Here is a 23072-nt window from a genome sequence, read left to right on the forward strand (position 1 = left end):
GATGGCCTAGTATATGCCCAGAACAGTGCTACATTTGTCCTTTGAGAGTATTTCTAGGGCAGCCTTCATAATCTGTACCAGCAGAAACAGTGACAGGGATCAATGATTGCTTGTCTTTCTCCTGAGATGAGGCATACTGGAGAACATGAAGGAAAATGAGCTCACTTCCTACTACATCACTAAAGGTATTTTCAAATGTTTTATAATGCTGTGCAAGGCATACAGGAGCCACTGTGCACTCAGCAGTAATTTACATATATTTCAAGATATTCGACGCTGCAAAGAGCCGTACAAGCTTCAGTACCTTGCCCAAGAGGAGTGCAAGGAGTTTGATTTCTCACCCAAAAAGTGTCACCTGCTCTAACAGGGCAGCTGTGCTGTGGGGTGGAGCAGGGAGGAGCTGAAGCATTTTGGCACACAGGTATACGTCTTGTTTGGTCAAAGGCAGGAGAGCTCAGTGCTCTGATGGGAGACTGCCGTGCACCGCTGGAGCACAGCACCTTCCCTCCCTGAAGGAGGCCTCTGAGGAAAGCTGCCTGACCTGAGCCCTGCTGAATGATGCCCGGTGCCTATCTTCTTCCCTCCTGGCTGCCTGACTGCTGAGCTGCTTGTTTGAGCCTGCGATGGCAACCGATGGGAGAAACTGCTTTCAAACTGTTTAATAACAGTGATGGTAACCTCTGACCTTGCTGAATAGCAGTGCTTTTGACCTTTCATTTGTTAAATAATACAACCACTTACTTCCCGATGCTTATCAGTGTTTAGTAATTGGGGTCAAGACAAAGCAAGGCAGTGTACAGTTGCCCACCAGACTTTGCTGAACCAGGAAGAATTTCCTTAAGCTACAGATTTCCTTTCTGATAATCTTCAGTCAGGACAAGCAAAGATTGGAGACTGGGTGGCTTAGAAGATCCATAACAGGCTAAAGAGCCGCTCAGCTGCTAGCATCTGGTTTGAATCCAGTTGTGGTTGACAGTGGCAGAAATTCATTATGGTCTCAGGTTGCCTCTCTGACTCATATGAAATGAGTATGGCTTGCAGTTCTCGTGTTTACTGGCCAGCCAGCCATATCATAAAATATTAGTGCAAGAAATGGTTCTAGCAACATTGGTCATTATATGAGTTTACGAAGCCTGAAAACGCCTGTTCCTGTAGGGAAAATCAGGCTAAGGCACAGTGGTAGGTGAGAGTGTGGACAAAATTTTGTGGTCACTCCTGCATGTTCTGCGTGATTCATGTTAAAGAGAAGTGGTTAACCTGCAGGAATCCAAGTTCATTTTTGTGAGATGTAAGTAAAACTAATGGGCCTGATTGCATGCTGTACAGCTCATCGAACATCTCGCTTGACAGACAAGCAGGTGACAACCGTTACAGGCAGCAACCCTTAGATCAGTGTTTTCCTTAGGTGTGAACAGGAAATAGATGAAAAAAGAAATACAAGAATTTATGATGTGACAATGGATTTAAATATATGTGCACATACATATATTTATGTAGTGCACATATAAAGATTTAAACTTCCTTAAGACATCAAACACAACTTTTATTTGTCTAAGCAGCTGGATGACCTCATTATTTATTTACTGACGTTTGTATTAGGCCGGTCTGCAAGATTTTTAGGTCAGGAGCTATTTCAGGAATGTCTGTCTGTGTGTGATTCAGCAAAACCTGGCCCCACACAGTGATCTAAATACTGTAATTTAAAAATAATAATAATAAAAAGCCATCTACTTATGGATGTACATGAGTTAGATAGCAAGGTCAGTAAAATGACACCGTGCAGTGGGATTCTGAGGTAATTTTTGCTGCTGGCTATGCAAGACGTGAGGAAAATGGAGCTGCTGGTGGTATCCCAGCCAAGGTGTCCTCCAGCTTTTTAGAGACACCTTTGGCTTTAGCCCTCTGAGGAACACTGAGGGACGCCCACCCCTGACTGCAAGCTTAACACACTGCTTGCCAACGCCCCCGGGGCTCAGATAACGGGTTAGGGTTACACGGGCCTGACACACCCAGCCCTGCCCGTGCGACGCCCTCCCTCAGCCCGGCGGGGCCGGCCGCCATTTTCCTCCCGGGGCCGCCGCGCCGTTGCCATGGCAGCCGTTGCCGAGGCGCCGCCATTGCCGCCCGTTCGGGGCCGTTCCCCCGGCGGCACTACGGCGCGGCGGGCGGCCCAAAGGCCGGTTGCCCGGCGACGGCGACGCGGCGGCCATGGAGGCGGCGGGGCTGCCCGCCGCGCTGGAGCTGGCGGCCGGCGGCGGCGCGGGGCTGAGCCCGGAGAAGCGGGCGGCGCTGGGGGCTTCGCTGCCGCTGCTGCGGCGCGACTACCGCTTCGAGGCGGTCTGGTTCTGGGGCTGCGTCCAGGGCGTGCGCGGCGCCTACTACATCGCCCAGGGGCTGGGGACAGACCGCGCCGCGCCCCGCAGCCGCCTCTACAGGTGCCCGGGGGGACTGGGAGAGGGAGCGGGACGGGCGTCCCCACCCCAAAAAACGGTGTGGGGGGAAGATGGGGGGGGCTTAGGGGTCTGGAGAGCGCCCCGAGGGATGAGAGCGCCAAGCCCCGTTGTCGCGCTTGTCGCCGACAGCTTGGACTGTGTGGAGTGGAGCCTGCTGACGCCGGTGACCAAGGAGGTGGAGGCGCAAGCTGAGAAGCTGAAGGGCCGTTTCCAGGGGGATCCGTCTTTTCAGTACGAGTACGCCGAGGTAAACGCGGAAGATGCCGAAAGATTGCTCGAAGACGGTAAGGAGGTAAATACAACGAAACACTTTCAAACTCGTTTCGCTATGGTTGTACCCCACACACCGAATAGACTTTGCCTTGTTTGTAATAGGCAGCTGATGGGTCACAGGAACAGCCTGGCTCCTACTTGTTTAATCACAGAATGGTTTGGGTTGGAAGGGCCCTTAAAGACCACCTGGTTCCACCCCCCTGCCATGGGCAGGGACACCTCCCACCAGACCAGGTTGCCCAAAGCCCCATCCAGCCTGGCCTTGAGCACCTCCAGGGATGGGGCATCCACAGCTTCTCTGGGCAGCCTGTGCCAGTGCCTCACCACCCTCTGAGTAAAGAATTTCCATCCAAGTATTCTTTCCAAACATCCAATTTAAATCTGCCCTCTTTTAGTTTAAAGCCCTTATCCCTTGTCCTATCACTACACTCCCTGACAAAGAGTCCCTCCCCAGCTTTCCTGTAGGCCCCCTTTAGGTACTGGAAGGCCGCTGTAAGGTCTCCCCGGAGCCTTCCCTTTGCCGGGCTGAATGACCCCAACTCCCTCGGCCTGTCCTCATATAATTGGAATATTCATAATAATTCTGATAATTGGCATGTGTCCCAGCTGCTCCAGGCAAAATTTCCCAGTCAGGGGCACTTCTTTCTTCAGAACCAGCACACTTTTATCTGGACACCACTGACTGATGCCTGAAAAGTTATGGAAGCAAGAGTGGGAGACAAGTGGGACTCCATATCTCCTATTTTACATCTGTTTAGAAAGGCTGTTTCTGTGGTTTGTTCTCTAGTTCTTGGAGTATTAGCCATAGGTAACGCTCCTTCCAAAATGCATGTCTTCAAGAATCTCCCTGTTCACAGCAGGTGGAATATACCCGCCTTCCTGTTCTCTGTCATTGTGTAGCAACAGCTTCTTGATTGAACTCTTACTTCAGTTATTCCTGGACTTAGATATGGCTCAGAAATATCCTTTCTCCTTCATGTTTTATTATGTGCAATTGGTACAGATCCTCACTGCAGCGTCTGAAGCTCTAGGCAGGAACTGCAGGTATCACTCTTTCTAACTGAATAGTCACAAGTAGCTTAATTGAGAGGGAGGAAATGGTTGAATGAAGGGAGGGACAGGTAATTCTCTTGGAAATCTAGACTCTCTGCTCCTAGCCATGTTTCCTGTCATATCTTATGAGAAGAACGGCTGATTTGTGATCATCTTTGGATAGCCGCTGGGCACCAAGACGAGTTGGTTGTGGTTTCTATTGTCACACTGAGTTTATTTTCAGAAACAACAAGAAGGAAAGCCCTGCCTTTAAAATTTGCCTCTTTTTTAAAAGCCTGTGATCAAGGAGGAGGACCGCCTCATAGCTACGATAGACCAGATAGACAGAGCAGTTGGTATCATCCCCCGAGGTGCGTTTGTGAAGACTCCTCTTGGGTCTGTGCATGAAAACAGAAACTTTGAAGGTAAATTCTCATTGTCTTTATCAGAATCAACTGTACTTTGATCATAAAGGCAGTAAATGAAGATGACTTTCTCTCTCTAGCTGATGCTTTGATTTCAGGTTTATTTTTGACCTGGGTAAGATGAACAGGGAGGAGACAATCCGGTGCCACTCCTGCCATTCTGATTCACACCACAGAGCTGTGAATATAATCACTAATGTTCAGGTGCACGATTCAACTCTGGGAGGTGGGAGGAGAATCTCTGAGTCATTAAACCTGTAGTTTCATTTGTCTGTGTGTGGTTTATGCCAGTGTTTAGCCATTACAGCTGCAGTGAATTCATCATCTGCATATAGTATGTAACCAAATGGGCAGAGAGTTGGTCTTGCCCCAGTGCCCATTGCGTATCTGGGACTGCAGTTAGCACGGCCCACAATGCATCGGGGAGTACTGCCACCCACTTGTGGCAAGTCTGTGGACTTCTGTGGAGTCCGTTGGAGAAAGACTGTGATTCTGTCCTGTGGGCATTAGAGAAAGACCATAACTGTCTGTGATACTATGTACATTAGCCCAACTCACTGTATTAACGGTCAGGAATGGCTGTTTGCAGGTCTTTCTTTGACGGAGGCAAAAAAACTAAGTTCCTATTTCCATTTTACGGAGCCTGTTAATCTGAAGAATAAAACCCTGCTGGAAAAGGCTAACTGGGACCCATCCACTGACTTTCTGGACTCTCTGGAGCATGATATCCCACAAGGTAAAAACAGCAGAGTCAAGAGATGCAATGAAAGGGAAGGCAGTCTGCATAGCCTGGAAAACATGGAGGAGACAAGGCGTGGGTTACAGTGGAGTTGGTATGCTTAGGGGAACCCCCTGCTAACCTGTAAACATTATTCTTTACTGAACGTTGTACTTAACTCCTTTTTTTAAAGCAATTTTAAACACTTAAAATGGTAAGTGTATCAGGGCAGTTGCATCCGTACAAAAGGTCTTCTGACCACACCACCACTTCCCCCCTCTCGGCCTCAGTGCTGTATTCCCTCCTGACTTCTGTAAAGCCTGTGACAGCTGGTGACCCTATGGGGGGAGATAAATTCCCCGTCATTGGCGGAGTTACATGGTTTGGAGTATTTCACACCTTCCATCCCACCCAGTATTGCTTTTCTTTGCCTAAATGGGCTCTCATTAACACTAAGCTGATATCCTTGAGAGGCTGTGTTGAAACTTTATTTTGATAAACTGTGTTAGAAATACTGTAGTGTGGAATAATCTGTCCTCTAGCAGGATTATACCCTGCAGAAGGAGAAAGGACGATGTGCATACTGGACTGTATCTTCAGTTCACATCTCTACTGTTCTTCTGGGCAACTGTTAAATATAAATACATTGAACCTCATCCAGGGATTCCTCTGGTGAGGTATTTCTCTAAAGAGATGTTACCAGTTTGGATTTATGTTGCTGTTTTGCTTCTGGAGCTTTGAACAGGGATTTAGTTTCTCATTCAGAGAGAGTAAATCATTATATCTACCACCTGGTCTGCAGCTGCATTCATCGTTACTGTGCTACATTCTGAAGTACATAGAATTCTACAGAACTGCTTTATGTCTGTAAACTGGGAATGACTTTTTTTTTTTCCTAAAAAACACTGCTTTTTGCTGATACAGTGCGTTTTTGGGCTGGGCCAAACATTTCCACATCCTGCTGTCTAGAAAAATTTTTGAGTCACAATCAGACTTTACGTTTGCTATTTTATTTCTGTTCTGGAGTAGGAGGATAGGATAGTAGCTGTCCTGTGCCAGATAGAATTGGCTGTAAGAACTGGAATATATATATATATTTGCCCAATCTTTCCTCTGCCAAAAGGGAATGGAGAATGAAACTAGTGAGCTCTATCCCGAATTCTGAAAATTCTTGACTTTTCAGAGTATAAACAGCACTAAAATCAAAACTATCCAACTTACTGGTAGTGTCCTTGCTGCAGTCATTTTTCAGAAATGTAGTCTGGACACACTGCATGTTTTTACGTACACTGGCTCATTGAATTGCTCATTTAGACTCAAAAAGGAATATTGCAAGTGCGGTTAGCTCCTAGATGTTTCCTAAGAAAATCTTAGTTGCAATTTTGTATGGCAGTTAAGGCATTGCTGCTACTTAGATTTTTTTTCCCCTCTCTTTTTCTAGGGTTTCTGATGGGGAGAGTCTTTAGTTTTGTGAGACCTGCAGGCACAAAGCCACTGCAGCAGGAGATGAATCTGCAGTGCTTTATGTGTTTCCACTGGGAAACTGGCACCAAGGGATAAGAGCCTGAAGGCTAGTTTGCATCGCAGGGCCGGTTTTAGCCAGCTTCAGTGTGATGGGGAATGGCAGTTTCTAAAGATTAGAGACCCCATCCTGCAGTTTCCCATCTAGTTCAAGGGTTCAGGCAACTGGCAGGTTGTGCTGTATATTAGACACGAAGGTGGAGGTTTTGTGGAAGTCTTTAAATCAAATGTGACTTGTAGCTCTGTTTTACCCAGTGACAGGTAGGAAGTGGGACTCAGACATGTCACCATCACGTTTGTCTTCCTGTGGCAACCTGAGGTTTGTATAAGCGTGAACCTTTGCCCTCTTTCCAGGAGGCTGTTGCTCTTAATGCAGTTCTCAGTCTCCTCAAAAAAGTTACCTATTAAAGACTACCTGAGTTCAAGTGTAGCTGAGTGCTTCTTAATGGAAGAGTAGAAGATTCATCATGGTGCCTGTGCAGCTGTGGCTATATTGTCCTGCTCTTTCTTGGACTGAACCTGGGGATTGATGAGATGAGCTTGTCAGGCTAAGGAAGTAAGATAGGAACTGATTAAAGGATCAGCAAAGCATGCACCCTCTCTAATTGCACTCTATCACATGCAGATAGGAGCTCTGACATTAAAGAAAGATCAACCCACCTCTTTAGCAAGTGTTCAGGTTGTCTAACGTACTGGTTGCTTGCGAAAATGTGGGGAAAAAAAAGGAAGAGGGGACAGACACAAGCTTTGTGCTGATTTTGTCAGCGTGGCTCTGCCGAAGTCTCCCATTCTTGGTTGCAAAGCTTTTGAACTCTGGTTCTTGGATCACTTTCTTTCAACTCTGCCAGTACATGTTAGTCCTGACTGAGAGCAGACAATGCTTTTTCTATTTCTTGACATGTTGTTCACAGTTCTGGCAAATCCCCACATTTTGACCTGAAGCTTTTCCTGTCTTTCCTGGCTAGCTCCTTTCTTGAACAGTTGTTATCGGAGCCGAAGCAGGAATTTCCAAACCTATTGCATTCAGAATAGATAGTGACTGAAGCAGAGAATTGTTTTTGCCCTCAGCAAATAAATAAAAAGTGGACCAGTGGGTGAGCAACATCTCAGTGATGCTCACAGCCAGAATTGGCTAGAATTTCCCTAGTATCTTAAAAGACCTAAAGAACAGGACTGAGGGACGAAAGGCTGCTTTTTTTTTTTTTTTTTCCTGTCTAAACGTAACAACTCTGTTGGAATAGTTTTCTTTATTAATTGGAGACTGAGCATCTGTGATGGTTATCAAGAGGGTAACTGTCAGAAAGTGGCATGTCATTACAGGAGAACAGAGGTGTCTTACAGAATGGAAGGTTGGAGGCAGAGAGATTTTATTTGACAGCTGAGAGGTGGGAAGAAAGGAAGCTAAAACCAGGTTGAATAAAGGATGCAATGGTAAACGCAGAGAGTTTAGTGCAAGACTACAACAACTGGAGTTTTATAACAAAACTGTCTGCCACCCTTATCTTTACCAGTGATATCTGTGGTGATTGCAGGTTCCAGATTCTGCTTGTGTGTCTGTCTTTGTGGTTATCTGTATACTTTAAGAGTTCAGAATATGTTGGTGCTCCTCCCCTGATCACACTGTGAGTCCGTCTGTTTTTTCTTGGGATCTCAGCTCCCAGAGGCAAGTGATTGTGTGACTTTTTATAAAAAAACAAAACACAACAACAATTTTTTTTTAATGATTGGAGAGAAAAGTGGGAGAATGTGAACACTACCGTCTCATAAACAAATTCAGTCTGCTTACCCCCTTTAAGATCTCCAGCTCTGAGCAAAACTCATGAATTTGAGTGGCTTGACTCATGATTTCTGAACACGGATGCGTTGTGATACTGATCTTCTTGTCACCACAGTATCAGATCATGCAATGCTTCTTTCTGATCCAAATGGCCAGCTGGCCAAAACGTTGCGTGCTGGGATCTGTAGGTTTTGCTGGCCATATGTCTCCATTAAAGATAAGCTTGTTTGCTCTAGTCTAAGCAGACAATCTGCTCAAATTTATGCACAATTAGATGTAGCCTTTGAGCTGCTGGCAGATTGCCAGTGTCGTCCTTTCTGTTGCATGGAGTTTGGCACCATGGGCAATAGCATTTCAGGAACTAGAGTTGTGGCAGTTTTACATGTGCTTGTAGATAATAAAACAGCAAAGCAAATAGCAGTAATTCCTAGCATGCCTATAGTGTTTTCACTTGACTTAATGTTGTGTAGATATGAAACAATAGTCACTTGTCACGCACTGACACGACGGGGAAAGTGAAAATGGAGAGGGAAGGATGATTTTACTGTGACCATAGTACCAGTTTAGGCAGTGCTACATTCTGCAACGATGAAGGAAAAGGATGGGAGAAAGCCTAGGGTACTAGTGTAGAATGGAAAGCTTGGGAGGAACTAAAACAGTAGATGGAGAATTCAGCATTTAGAATTCAGAATTTAGGCACTTTCAAAATACACTTCAGAAAAGCAATAAGTTGACTTTGAAGGTTTGTTACAGATTACTGACTCAGATCACTTTGATATGGAGATAAGGGACACCAACAGGGCGCTGTTAAAAACCGATGCAGAAGGGGAAGTTTGTCAGAGGCAAAGGGAAAGAAAATTGTAGATAGGAAAAGATATGAGTGGAAACAGGATTTCTGTGAGAAGAGTTTAGTCAAAAGTCATGGCTCCCAGTCAAGAAACAGCAACTTTTGGCTCAAAGCCTACCGCAGTTTGTTGATGTCATAAGAGCAAGAATTAGAATTAAAAATCAATATAAAGGGAAATGCAGAAAGTCGGGTACAATTAATGATCAATATAAATTGGAATTTATAATGAATAAAAAATGACAAAGGAAGACAGAATAACCTGGAGTAATCCATTGCTGGCTCGTCTGACAACTGTAAGAAGGAATTTTTCAGGTATATTGACAGGAAAAGAAAGCATAGTAAGGGTACTGGAATCTGTCACTAAATGGCGATGGTAAAATAAGAACGTGGAAGGACAGAAATGCTCAACTTTTTTTTTTTTTCTGGTTTGTATTTGGAACGAAAATAAGAATATGGACTTGCATCAAATGAAGACAATAAAATACTCTTTCAGGCGGTTTTCAGACTATTTGCTAAGTGAGAGAAGGATTAGACAACCTTTACTGTGGGCCAAAAAATGAAAATGGCAGAGCCAGTAAGTTGCTCCTGAATGCATTATCTCAGAAGACTTGTGGCATACTTATGATGCTAACCTTTAATAAATCCCAGCATTGCAGAGATACTCCCCTAAACTAATCTTGATTAGTAGTTGTGATTCAGAAATCACTGAATGGGTGTGTTCCTGGAAGGGGTCAGAAGGGGTTTCAGCTGGGACTGGTGCCAGTGCTGATATTCTTCAGTGTATTTATAAATTATGTAGAAATGCAGGATTGGTGGAGAGACAGATAATGACAAAGGCGACACCTACAGAGATCTGGTAAACCAGGCTTACTTAAAGTACGTTTTGGTGTAAGTGCAAAATCAAGTATACAAGAACAGGGAGCATGAGCGAGACTGAGAATTGTACTCTGGAAGCTGTGGCTCTGAGAGGAAATCCAGGCACAACCCACTAAACACAAGCTCTCAGTCTGATGTTGAGACTTAAAAAGGCTAATATGATCTGTAGATGTATAAACAAGGGCGTAGCAAATAGGAACTGGGAGGTGACTTTACTTTTGCTGTACTACTGGTGGGATCAGGGCTGTATTACTGCACATTGCAAAACTAGAGAAGTTGCAGAAAAGAGCCACAGAATGATTCAAGGGCTGGTGAGAGACATAAACAGTTCAATCTGTTTATCTTGCAGAAAAGAACACGAGAATGACTGTATTACGCTGTGTAAATACTCCATGGAGTTTAAGTATTGGGTACTGAAGGTCTATTTAGTATAGCAGAGAAAACCATAACAGGAACCAGCAGCTGGAAATTATAGCTGGAAAAACCGAAAGGAAAAATCAGGTAGAAATCTTAAGAGTGAAATGATTACCTGCTAGCAAGGGCAATGGGTGAGTGCATTTCTTGGTATCTTAGCGTCATGCTGAATGTCAATCTGGGGGATGTGTCCTAGCCAAATGGAAGCACAAACTGCGAGTCCTAGACGTGAGTAATTGAGTTCCATTTAATCGCCAGTGGTATGTAAGAGTCCAGAACAAATGACTTCCTGGCACACCTTGGTAAATTTGGTGACAGCTATGATGAGGATGTTTGGCTTCTTCATTGCCAGTGATGATGACACAAAGGTGACAGCGGGTTCCTGAGACAGTGACTCCAAGCGCAGGACTCTCAATCCAGCTGGCTTTACTTCCTGAGCTGTAACACACGAGGGCTTAACTTATCACTCTTCATCATGGAGTGTGATCTGAAGGGCTGAGATTTCCTCAGATGCAGTTGCTGACTAACACAAGGAGAGATTTTACAGCATTGATCTAAATGGGTATACAGAGGGGGGATAATGGTGAGCCATGTCCACATGCTGCTTCAAGATTCAGTTAGAGGAGGCGTAGAACTGTCTAGACAGAAGATTATTTTATCTCTTCACCCAAAAGTGCAGTGTTTTGGGAGTGTTCCTTATACAGCGTTACAGACAGGGGTTTGTGGCTATTTCCTTGACTTTGCGCACTAGCCTTTCTTTAAACATCCTGAACAGTAGCCTGGGTTAGAACGCTAACCTCCTGTCCTCTGAGCTTCATTAGCACACTCTTTATCAGTTTTGCAAAACCTTGTGCTTAATGGGGCCTTGAAGTTGGAGAGGTTGCATTTTTAAGCGAGAGAGAGAGTTTCCTTTGGCCACTCTCAAGGGCCATTTTGGTAGCCTCATCTCGGCTGCCCCAAAAGCCCAGGTGCTGGGAGGAAGGGGGCCAGGAGACATGAACCTGCTTTATCTCCATGCATTAACGCAGCTAATTAACTCCCTTTCGGACTGCCCCCCCCCAGGCGATTAATCCCCTATCAGCCTCCAGTCTCCAGCCATTCGAAGAGTCTGTGTCTGCAGAGGTATTTACAACCCCAGCAGAGAGCAAGTCGGGCTGTTATCAGGGCTCTAAGACAAATGGCTGCCTATCTCCCCAGTGGCCTTGCAAAATCCAGCGAAGTGCTATGCTGTGCTGGCCACCTACTTTCACCCAGCCTCCCTTCTCCGCTAACATTTCACAGATGTGACCTGAGCCCTCCCCTTTCATTGCTTAACAATAAGCAGCACCTCCCCAGCTCTGTGAAAGCTGAGAGCAAGAGCACTTTACTTCTTAGCCTGCCAAGAGCCACACGGGGACAAGGCTTTTTAAGCTGTCTCACTGAAATCCAAACTAAAAGACCCATAATGAATGAGAGGGCAGTGCTGCATGTTAGCAAGGAAAAAAAAAGAGGTAGCCAAAATGTAAACCAAAATACCTCTTGTGGCTCATAGCTATCCTCATTCCTGTTTAGGAGAGGTAATCCTTAGACTCAGTGAATCTGTGAAACTGAGCAATGGTATCCCTTGGAGTTACCTGACATTTAAACAAGTGGTTTCAGCAACCAAACTTTATAGCACGGTGGCACGGAGGGAGTACAACAGATGTCTGTGGATCAGAACAGCTGGTGGCTTTCGGATGTGGGAATTGAACCGAACAGTTGGCTTAGTGGGTTATTAGTTAATTTTTTGTTGTCGTTTGTTTTATTTTGTTTTTATCTGGTACCTGAATTTCTCTGTTAAAACTGAAGTTAGCTATCCCTAGAAATAATTCTAGGGTGTCTGTAGCTGCTGCCTTCCAGCAGAGTGCACTATGGTGCCAGCATTGTCAGCGTTGAGCACAGAAAAGGAAACTACAGAAAAGTAAAATGAGAAAGAAAAGCACCAAGATCAGATTGAGGAGAAGGTAAAGCCTGGGTTCCCAGGCTGTGTGTGGTGTATTGAAATCCTGAACAGTAGGTAAGGAGAGGAAGAGATCCAGTCCCTTCGAGGCTTAGACAATTTCTGGAATGGTCACTGGACTTTTAAAAAGCTTTTTCAGCATCCTTAGTGACCAGAGGCATGCCATGGACGTACGCAAACACATAAGCATGTTTTCTACCTCCTTGAAAGGTAGAGACACTCTTCATTGTTGCTAGTGATGTTGGACTAGGGAGCCTGTAGAGGCCAGAGGCTTTAGAGGTTAGCTTTTAGAGGCCTTTAGAGGCCACTCTCAGAGTGGCCCAAGAAAGTTCCCTGGGAACAATACAAGATACTGTCCCTCCTACAGGTGTGGTGCTGCTATCTTAGGAGTTCAGTATCAGACTGAAACCTCCTCTGTGGCAGCACAGCAGGAGGACTCCAGAGCCAGCTGGAGAGCCAACTTTTGACTGGCTGTCCATGATCTGCCTTGATTTCTGGAAGGGAGTCTGTTTTCCTTTGGTTTTGTGTCTGTGGGTAATAAAAGAGTGCATTCACTACTTTTGGGTCCTAGGTCTATATCACCTCAGGGGTCTTGTTTAGTCAGAGGCCTTGGGTGAGTTTATACTGGATCAGGGCTGCCCATCAACAGAGCTGTGGTGGGATCTTTCACCCTCCTGACTGCTGCAGTGAAATAATGAGGACAGAAGCGCAGTCGTCACAGCAACTTTCCAGGGATTGTATTTAAGATTTGTTCCTTCTCAGTAAAGGAAAACATTGCCCACCCTGTTTCTATTTCAGTTCCTGGTTCACTGGATGTGAAAAGGAGATGAACTTCTTGCTGAACTGATGCGGAAAGGCTGGTATAGCCTCGGAACCAGAAATTGTAGTTTTATCAGTGTCAGCCTTGAACTAAACCCTTGTTCTAGGGAATGATGAAAAATTACTCGAAGAGGAAATCCCAGGGCAGCCTGTCTGTTACTGGAAGTCAGAATGAGCCCATAGCAGGTCAGCTTTTGCTCAGAGCGATCTATTTCTGAAGGGACTCCACGTAACGAGCGGCGGTTCCTGCCTGTGCAGCAGCTGGCATTGGTGCCAGCTCTTTGCACATGGCTTTCCTCTGCTGTTTGCTGCTCCTTTCGCTGTAGAACTTTTGCAGAGAGGGAGTTAACAGGCATTGTCTGGTTTTGCTGTACACAAATACTGCATGGATTAAAATTCTGCATGCTGGAGGGGTGTGTGGCTGTGCGTAGAGGGAAAAGGTCCAGGGACAGTTGATCTATGGGTATATTTGTACAGCAGTTGCGGTGTGCATAGGTTTCTAGGCTATTCCAGGTACTAGAAGATGCTTAGCCATCTTTAGTGTTTGGAATTAGGTTTAATATCACCACAGCTGTACTGGGCTGTGTGGGCATGCTCTGAGTGACAGTATTCTCAGCAACTGGTAAACTCTTCAGGTGATTTGGGCCAGAATTTGTATCTAGCCTAGTATGAAAACATCCAGTGTTCATGATCTGTGCTGTGCCATCTGTTCTTCATCCTAAGTCCTTTTAACTAGTCATGCTAACTTGATGAGGAGGTGAGAAGTACACCTTGGGGACTGACAGCGTTTGTAGCCTTGCCCCTCCTGCAGGAGAGTGAATTGGATGTGCTCTAAGCATTCAGTGGGTTTTGAATCCCAGCATTGACTGCTTTGTGCTCTCTCAGAATTCAGAGATCAATGTGAGGTTCTTTGCTCGTAATCCAGCCCCTGTTCATCATTATCACCTCCTCAAAGTGACCAGTGCTTTGTTATCAGGAGAGGCAAAATCTTACAAGGTGGCCATAATCTCCTCTGAGAGTCAGACAGATATTCTCCCTCGGGTAAGAAAGTGACAGTGACCGAAAGCTCTAGGGGGAAGACAGCTAGAACAAAGCTGTCCATTGCATCCTTTCATCAAACTGTTAATCTTTCTTTCAAAGACATCACATTTGTTTGGTGACAAAAGCCCCAAAGAAGCTGAATTGAGCCTGAAATCCTGTAGCAAGATTTAGAGGAAGCGTCTTTCATTCAGAGCGGGGAGGAGCGAGAGACTCCTTCTTTTTCTTCCTACTAACCAATGGGCTCACAGAAGTCCACGAAGGTGACGGATTAATGCAGGGGCTCCCCAGGTAGATGCTACGTGACTCCTGGCACGCTCCAAAAACGTTTCCACAGCGACCAGCTGAACAAGAAATATGGAGTGTGACGGGATCCAGCATAAACCTGTGCTTTGGAAGGAGGGTGTTTTGCTGCTCTGAGATTTCTAAATTTACTACAGAGGACCCAAGATACAATGATCCATATTTTTGTTGTCATTATCCAAACAGAAGGGATTTGAATTAGTTTTTCCCGCTACTTAGAAGTTTTGATTGTATATTGTCTTGTTTCCTCTAGTGCACAGCACCATTCCAAATCCTTGTTCTGGATACATTCTGTGCCAAGACTGCATCTTTTTCGTAACAAAACAGCAATGACAAAAAATAAAAAAATTAGCTGGTGGGAGAAAGGATTCTAGTGCTATTCTAATTATTACGTGGATTTAGGACTAACGGGCAACGTAACTGGGCTAAAAGGGAGGCTGTAATTAGATGTGCATTGCTCCTGTGCTAGCTCTTTCAGTGCTTCCCATCCTCTGCTGCTCATTTATGTCTGTGTACTGTCCCTTCTTTTGTATCAACATTGCTGGCTGTGCAGCCAGATTCCAGCTGGAAAAATAACTTTATTTTTGACTAGACTATTTTTCAACCAGATCATTTCCCTGACCTCGTTCACTGAGCAGTAAATAAAACACTTTTGCAGTCTTTATGATGGAGGAGTGATGAAGGCGGGAATAAAGGTTTGAGGGCAGAGGCTGTTTCAACTGAATTAAAGAGCACTGATGTCAGATGTCTAGGTGTGGCCTGAATTTCACCTGAATATTGCGAATGTGGGACAAAGCTGCAACCCTGGAATCTTCCTTGTAAGCAGGAAGCCTCTGAAGTAGGACTGGTTTACTTTGAGCTTTGGGCATGGTTTTATTTGTGTGTCAAAGATGTGGCAGGCTTTAGGACCATGCAAGAGCCTCCTGGCAGCATCTGACTGTTTGTAAGCTCCACTTTCCTGGCTCTGGTGGCTTTTTAAAATAGTAGTGAACCTGCAACCAGTCTGTGTTTCTATTTAATTGTTATTAAATAGTTACATGGGGAATTGGAAATATTGACAGCAGTGTTAACATATGGGGTGCAGGTGGTGTGTCAAGCAAGTGAAAGAAATTTAGTTTGCAGCCAGTAAGTGGCATGAAGGAGTTTGAGCCCCACATAGTGTTTGGATGTGTTCTTATGGCTGTTAGGCTGTGTGTGAAATGTCCGTGTGGTGAAATTTGTTGAGAGCCAGAGCATAGTGACCTTTCCTTACAGCTGCTCTGCTTTGCAATTGGTCTTTGTTCCCTACAGACAGTGAGTTAGAAGTAGGAAGCTCTCCCCAGCGTAGGATTTTCTGTTGGAGGGAAACGGAAGTTAAATCCCACGGGTGTAGTGGAGCGCTGTCAGAACTAAGTGCCTGGGGTCACACAGCCAAGCAGCAGCTGCTTTTGCAAAGGGAAATGGTTATGTTCGCCTTCTCTAGGTGTTAATATTTGTCCTGTAACTCAGTACTTTACTCTCACTCTGGATTGACTGCAGAAAGACACATTACAACCTGCTCTTGCAGCAGCATATTGTGTTATTGGTAAGTGCAACCATGGCGTAGCTGCTTTTCCCTTGAGGCATTTCCTTCTTTGAAGAGGAATTGATAATGCCACTTTTATGACCCTGTGTGAGCTTTTGCGACATGGAGTCTGTGTCAGGCTGTCTAGCTTTTAAAGCTGTTTCTTCTCAAGCTTGCTCTGAAATTAGGCATTGCTGAATCACCTCCAAAGCAGCAATGTTATGAGAGGTCATACTGAAAGTGGACCAGTTACGGCAGGAAACTTCTGCAAACAGCCCTCTTAAAAGGCTTTTGTTTAAAAGCTAATGTTTCATGCACCCTCTGAACTACAAGATTCAGCCCATAGCCGAGACAGACGCAGGGGATGAGACAGGGATTTCTATTGGCGACTGCAAAGGAAGAAGAAGCTGAGAAGAAGGAGGTCGACTTTTGAAATTCAGCCGTGGTGTCCTGGCAGCTGTTGAAGGGCCATAAAAAAGGCAGCGGTTTAACACTGGGTGAGCATCAGGATCTTCAAAGTGCTTTCTTGTTTGGAAAGTTGTAAGGAACTCCTCAGAATTCCTGCCTGGGTTTGGAGGGGTGGAGGCTGCAGCCTGCTCCAAAGGGGGAATAGGAAGCTCCAGATCTTCATCCAGCGGATATTTTTCCCATGCTCTTTCCTCCCACACAGCAGCTCCCTCCCTTCCCTTCTGGAGCAGTAACAGGCAGTGCTTGGCTTCCTTAGGTTTGCTGGGTGCAGCTTAAGAACTATCTTGCTCGTTTAAAAATATGTATTTTGAAGAACAGAAACCTTACCACAGCAGTGTTGCCATGAAAAATCTCTACCGTGAGAGTTATGACCTCCATTTCCCTGCACCTCATCAAGTGTTGCATGATGAGCGAGTTAACTCTGCTGCTTGATTTAGGGACAATACAGGCTGCACCTCATGCTCAGATGCAACTTAAAAGCAGTGTTTAACTCTAGGAAAGCTAGTTCTTACTTGCCATCTCCTAGTTATAGTTGTATTCCCTCCAACGCAAAAAATAATATATATGTGTGTGTGTGTGTGTGTGTGTTTTCCTGACTACTTCTATTCAGGATTCTCGGTGTACCTTACAGACTGATGTTCTGAGCTTCCCAGTCACACATTAAGAGAAACCTCGCCTGACAGAGGGGTAATGATGAGCACAGGGGTAATGATGAGCCAATGTTAGAAGGGATTTGAACCCTGCATCCTGCTTCAATATTTTTGTATTAATACAGACCCACACCTACCCATGCAGTGATTTTACTCTGAGAACCATTTATAATAAAGGGAAGTTTATTTATTAAAAAATATAAATGCAGCATCTAATTTTCATAATTCTCTTGATCCCTTTTTATATTGCTTTATTAAATGCATTTCTAAAGCTTTCTCTTGAAGGAGAAAGAAGAAATGTTCATTTTAAGCTATTATTTTATGCTGTTCATTTGCTACTGACTAAAATAGTTTGAATGATTTATGACATTATTTAGAGCTCCTGCAAGAAAGGTAGGGCCGAAAAAAACATCACGTTGTTTGAAGATTGTGAGATTTGAGCTGTGATGGAAGACAATGCAGTTGTCTTGGATCTTTCAAGGAGAACAACTCCATGTCTCTTAAATTCAAATATTAACTTTGTTTTCTGGACTGTTTCCTGGAATGTAGCTAACATGATAAGGTATGGAAAAAATCAGTACTGAGATACTGGACTCTAATTCAATTAACCTTTAACAAAAAAGACCAAAGTAAGCAGGCAAGTTCCAGAACTTGACTGTGATATCTTCTTAGAAGGCAGACACCAGCATTGTGTATCAAATGCAGTTTCTGAATGGGTTTTGTGCATTGCAGGAGTGCAGTCTGGAAAAGTATACCGAATGAATTCAGCTATCAAAGATGATTAGAGAAATCTTCCCAGTGATTTGGTTAGTAAATGATGGAAGATGGTGCTGCTGCTGCCATTTGGTTCTGCACAGTAAATAGTAGTTCTATGCCTGGTCACTGTCATGGCTGAAAACAGGACCTGAGTGAAGATGGCATTAGAGTTTCAGGCAGTTACTTATAATTCGTCCTGTTCTCAAACCTACGTACGTTGTGATGGTCCAGCTGGGATTGCCCTTAAGTACCCTGCTTGTTTTGTTCAGATCCTCGTTTCACAAGTAGTCTTACGCAGCATCAGCAAAACTTTATTGTCCCCATTTGCATAGAAGTAGATGCAGAATCACGGATCGGAGAAGAGCTGGGAAGTATAATAACATAATATTCCTCAAAGGTCTTGCATTTATGAAATGACATGTTTGAGCCCTTAGCGAGTTTGCAGCTTGGACTGACGGTAGGAAAATGAAGCAGTTGCCCATCACAACCCTCAGAGATCTAGCATAAAAGTCTTCAATTACATCTGTCCATTTCTGCCAGGTCTGAAAGTGTACGGGAAGCTCCTTTGATCAGTAGAGTTAACTGTTGATGCATACTCTACAGAGATTGATAAGCCTGTGTGACACTGGGTAAATGTTCTGAGGAGACCATGGATCCATGTACTGTATTGTCCCAGAACAAAGATATGTGGATTTAATCAAGCAGAACTTGATTTACTCTACCTTCTCTGTGAATTTGTCCAACAAAAAAAGTCTTAATACAAACACAGGGCCCGAGAGCATTAGCCTCCCTGTTTTCCCTCGCACCTTTCCCACTTAACGTGCTCCAGGCATTTGTTTCTTGACTACAGATAGTTTGGGGCAGAGAGTTCATCTGTGTACATGAACATGAATGTATGCATATTTATATACACACATACAAGCTATCACATATACACAAGGTGCTGGATGCTTCTAGTATGTTGGGAGGCATTAGCAAACTAGATAATCCCTAAGGGCTTTCACCACCCAGCAAGGCAAGACACTATCCTATCCTTGACAGACTTGCTTTTCAGAGGACTGGTCCAAAATCAGACAATGGGAGTTCTTCATTGCATTATTTTCTTGTCAGAGAAACTCTTCCAAAAGTTTACAATCCTGCCTGCAAATCAATGTGTAAAGCTGCAGCAAAACCCGACAGTCTGTAGATGAAAGGCTTGCAGATCATTTCTGCAGCTTGAAGCTGCAAAAACCCTGAACCAAAAGAAAAGTCAGTTCAGTGTAGAAATGGAAGTTATTTGTCACGATTACAGTCAGACCTATTTGCTTGCCACTTGTTGCCCAACACCTTCATGCATAGACTAGCTACTACCACTAGCAAATGCTGAAAACTTTAGAAGCAAAGTTCACAAAACAATTTGAAAACTCGTGACTTTGGCCTCGGTCACTGGATGATTTGCCTTGTAGTGGAGTGTTCCTCAGCTAGGCTCCCATGCTATCCAAGTAGTTTTTCAAGAACACGTGGATTTTGTAGGAGATTCATTCAGTCAGAATTTGTAATCTCTGCCTGAACCATGATGTGTGTGTTTACCCCAGCTATGACAAAGATCCAGCCGTTTGTTTGCCTATGTGTGGCACTGGAGAGGCTGCGTGGGAGACTTGAGATTGCCTTGTATGGGAAACCACTGCTTATGGAGACACTAGCTCATGTTTTAACTAGGACCTGCACAAGAATCCCTGCACAGTGCAAGGAAGGTGCAGAGATGGGCATACCTGTACTGATCCTGCTCTGTATTAGTCAGTGTTTTGCTTTACTGTCATTTCCAGCTGTTTTGTCTGTAGTATAAACACAGAGCAGAGTGAGTCAGAAGCAAGCCCTTCATTGCAGAAATCTCCTCAGTCTTTAAAGACTGTGAATATCCTCTTTGTACTTCCATACTGCAGCCAGGGTCAGTTTGTCAGAAAGTTCAGTGGCTGTCCCAGAAGGTGAAGGGGTTCTTGTGGTTCATTGAGTTCCATGTCTGCACGTAATCAAAGAGGGTACTTTAAAAGGTAACAGAACAAAGATGGCATGGGAATTATGTTGTGCGTATTATAATATAACCTACCCGTGCAACTTGCTACTGAAAGACAGGAGAAACAATCATGACCAACAAAGTTTTGAAAAGAACAGAAATACAGAGAACAGACAGAAAACAGCTGAGTGGCAGCACTCGTGACACCTGGTTTTACAGGACCTTGAATCGTGTTATTCCCTTGTCATTCTGCAGCCACCATGCATATGTTTCCTTTCAACATCACTTCCCTCCTCCCTCAAGAAATTAACTATTGTAGTTGGCCATCAGCTGGGTAAGAGACTACATGTACTGCGAGGGTACAAAAGCCACGCAAACACCAGTTGCCCAAGCTAGCTGTTGCCTCTTGGCTGCCAGGCAAGCCTAACAGCCTATGCTTTGTGCAGCTGCTGGCAGACCAAACACTTAGCTTCAGGAGTTGTGGTCAACCCCTGGACCCTGTCCTGTGGAGATCTGTCGTAGGAACTTCGGGTGTTGAAGCCCTTCATCAGACGTGACTAAAATTGGCCAAGAACCAGAAGTTCCTGGGAGGGGGAGGACTGGCAGCTGACAGCAATCACAGAAGCCCTTCCTCAGGCTAACCACGACATGAGTAAGCATGAGTCACAGTACAAATTGATGAACCTAAAATTATCTACACGGATGAATACAGTCTAACTGGCCCAACAAATTACGGGCTTTCTGCTTACTCTGGAATTGGCAGTTTTTTGGCTTTGGGTACATGTAGGTTTACCACTTGACTCGAGGCCAGCAATAGCCAGATAGCTCCGACTGTGGGTGGTATTTTTTCTTCTTTTGATTTGGGTCTGCTGCTTTTGCTTTTAGATGGAGATTCAGCAAGAACCTTCTTCCCCACGTTGCATCCTCTAGGCATTACTGATTTGGTGCTGAAGCTCTTATTTTCTTCTCCTTGGCAGCTCCTTGCCCCTAGCATTGAATCCAAGTTGATGCTCCAGCCCCCTCCTCTCCGGCATTGTTCCCAGGCTGTTGTGTCAAACACAAAACAAATACTCAGTGGCTCAGAGCTCCTTGCATCCAGGAGAAATTGCATTTTCACACTGGCTCTCGACTTCCTCTGCAGAGCCAAAGCAAAATTAATGCTGAAACTAATCCCTTTGCCCCTACCACGCACATCCTCGTTAATGGTGGAGCCAAAAAAGACTGAAGAGAATTAACCTTTTCTGTAAATTTCTCTGAGACGGGAAATATCCTGCTTTTAGCTTTCTTTTCTTCCTCTTTCCCAGTTGCTGCATTAGGGAAAACAGTCTCCCCTGAAGCAGGAAGAGTGCCACCTTCTCTCTATTAATGCTACAAGTGTATTTTGAGGAGAAATTTCATAACCTGTGCACATTTGTCCAGGATTGCCATATAGCTAGTAACTAGACCAAATAAGTAGCAGAGCTCGTTAGAGTAACTGCTGCCGATTCAGAAGCAGCCAAGAATAGCTGCAGCATCTCCTAGGGATAAAGTATTCAAGTCTGGAGCTCCAGGGGACCCTTCCTGTGATGCACGTCATTACTGTTATGGCTGTAGGAATGTGCTCGTGTGAAACTAGACGCAAACACCTGGAAATGAAGGCAGCTAATAATGCTGAACTGCCAGAAGAAGAAACAGCATTGAGGTTTCTGGTCTGACTTCCCTCTTTTCAGGTGTCAGGAACTCCAACGTACTGATGCATTCCTGTGCACTGTTAATTTGTGAGGCAGACCCCACCATGATCCTTCTCCCTTGCTGCAGGAACACCGCCCTTCTTATTTGCAGTAGTGACTCATTAGCACATATTCTCCTACAGGCTCCTGGACTGTCCAGCCAGAGAAAGGCGGCGCTGTGGTGGTGTTGAGGAGTCTGCTCTGGCCGGGACTGACGTTCTACCATGTCCCAATGACTAAGCAATATGGCTACGTCTACTTTGGCACTGGTGAGAAGAACTTAGATCTGCCTTTCATGCTGTGACACGCTTCTCTGGGATGAGGACTCAAGAATATTTAGATTTTACACTTTGGAGATTTTGGTTATTGCTTATTCTATAAATGTGTAAAACCTCTGTACTTTGAGCAGTATTCTTTTGTGCCTGGACTCTGGCCTTGATTCTTGTCCTAGGACTTCTGTGCAATCCTCCCTCAACTCCAGACTGAATTCCCTGTAATGTGTCACTACATATTCTTCAGCCAGTAACAAAAGACATTTTCTTCCATGAAGGGCAAAGCCTTAGGTTGGAAATCAAACCTACGCGATCTTTTTGTGTACAGACACCACAACTCATGAATGAACTCAACAAATGAATGCCTGCTGTCACCCATGAATGCCAAACAAAATTAGAGTTTGTGCCTGCTTTTGGAGTCAAAGTAGACAGCTGGTGCATACTCTAAGGGATCCTTACTAAACCCTGAATTAGAGAAAGGCCTATTGAAGACAGGGCTGAGTGTTTTGTTTTTCAGGTGTTAGGCTTCACCAAAATTAGAGGGGTCCTTCCAGCTCCTGGCACAAAACTTAAGGAAAAAAAATAACTGTAGACATCACCTAGTTGTTTGCAAAACTTTCTCATTTGGGTTCACCTCAAGGCAATGGCTTTATCCAGTGACTTTTCCATTTGTAGAACTCACTGAGCAGAGCTACCTGGGCTAGAAGACATTATTAACTTCTGTACGCGGCAGAAGAAAGAAAAATATTTTTGTTTCTGAAGGGCTGCGGGTTTCAAAGCTTCATAAAACAAGGATGGTCAGACAGAGATTTTATCTCAGGATAGAATGAAGTGTTCGTTCTGTCCCCCAAAGCCAAAAAATCTTGGCCAGCTTAAGAGGCTGAATCTAGGGCTTCCATTTAAACAAAGTGAGACTAAAAAGAACCATTTTAAACTAATTTCATTCCCTGGGTAATATGGGTTTATCCTCATCCTTTGTTCCTGTCAATGCTGACAAGCATTAACTGATGATTCTGATGAAAGCAGTACATTCAGTGTTGATTTGTAGCTCAGATAAGTATCAAGGAAATGGAGCCAATAATGACCCTGATAAATTTAATAAGCTTTTCAAATGAGGCCCTTAACTAGCACTCTTAAGCAGAAGTTGTCAGTGGAAGATGCACACATGTATTGTACAGGGAGAGAAATGGTGCCACCTTTTAGTTAT

General features: G+C 44.5%; 1 protein-coding gene across 1 annotated transcript; it reads left to right on the top strand.

Annotated features, from left to right (window-relative positions):
- Positions 1-2197: 2197 nt before the first annotated feature.
- RSPH9 (radial spoke head component 9) lies at positions 2198-21992 on the top strand. Its single transcript, XM_035559443.2, has 5 exons — positions 2198-2435; positions 2583-2745; positions 4054-4183; positions 4773-4919; positions 21737-21992. The coding sequence occupies exons 1-5, from the start codon at positions 2209-2211 to the stop codon at positions 21895-21897; spliced, it is 828 nt and encodes a 275-aa protein (XP_035415336.1). The 5' UTR covers positions 2198-2208; the 3' UTR covers positions 21898-21992.
- Positions 21993-23072: the final 1080 nt, after the last annotated feature.

Source organism: Cygnus atratus, chromosome 3 (assembly GCF_013377495.2).
Source record: "Cygnus atratus isolate AKBS03 ecotype Queensland, Australia chromosome 3, CAtr_DNAZoo_HiC_assembly, whole genome shotgun sequence".
Taxonomy (NCBI): domain Eukaryota; kingdom Metazoa; phylum Chordata; class Aves; order Anseriformes; family Anatidae; genus Cygnus; species Cygnus atratus.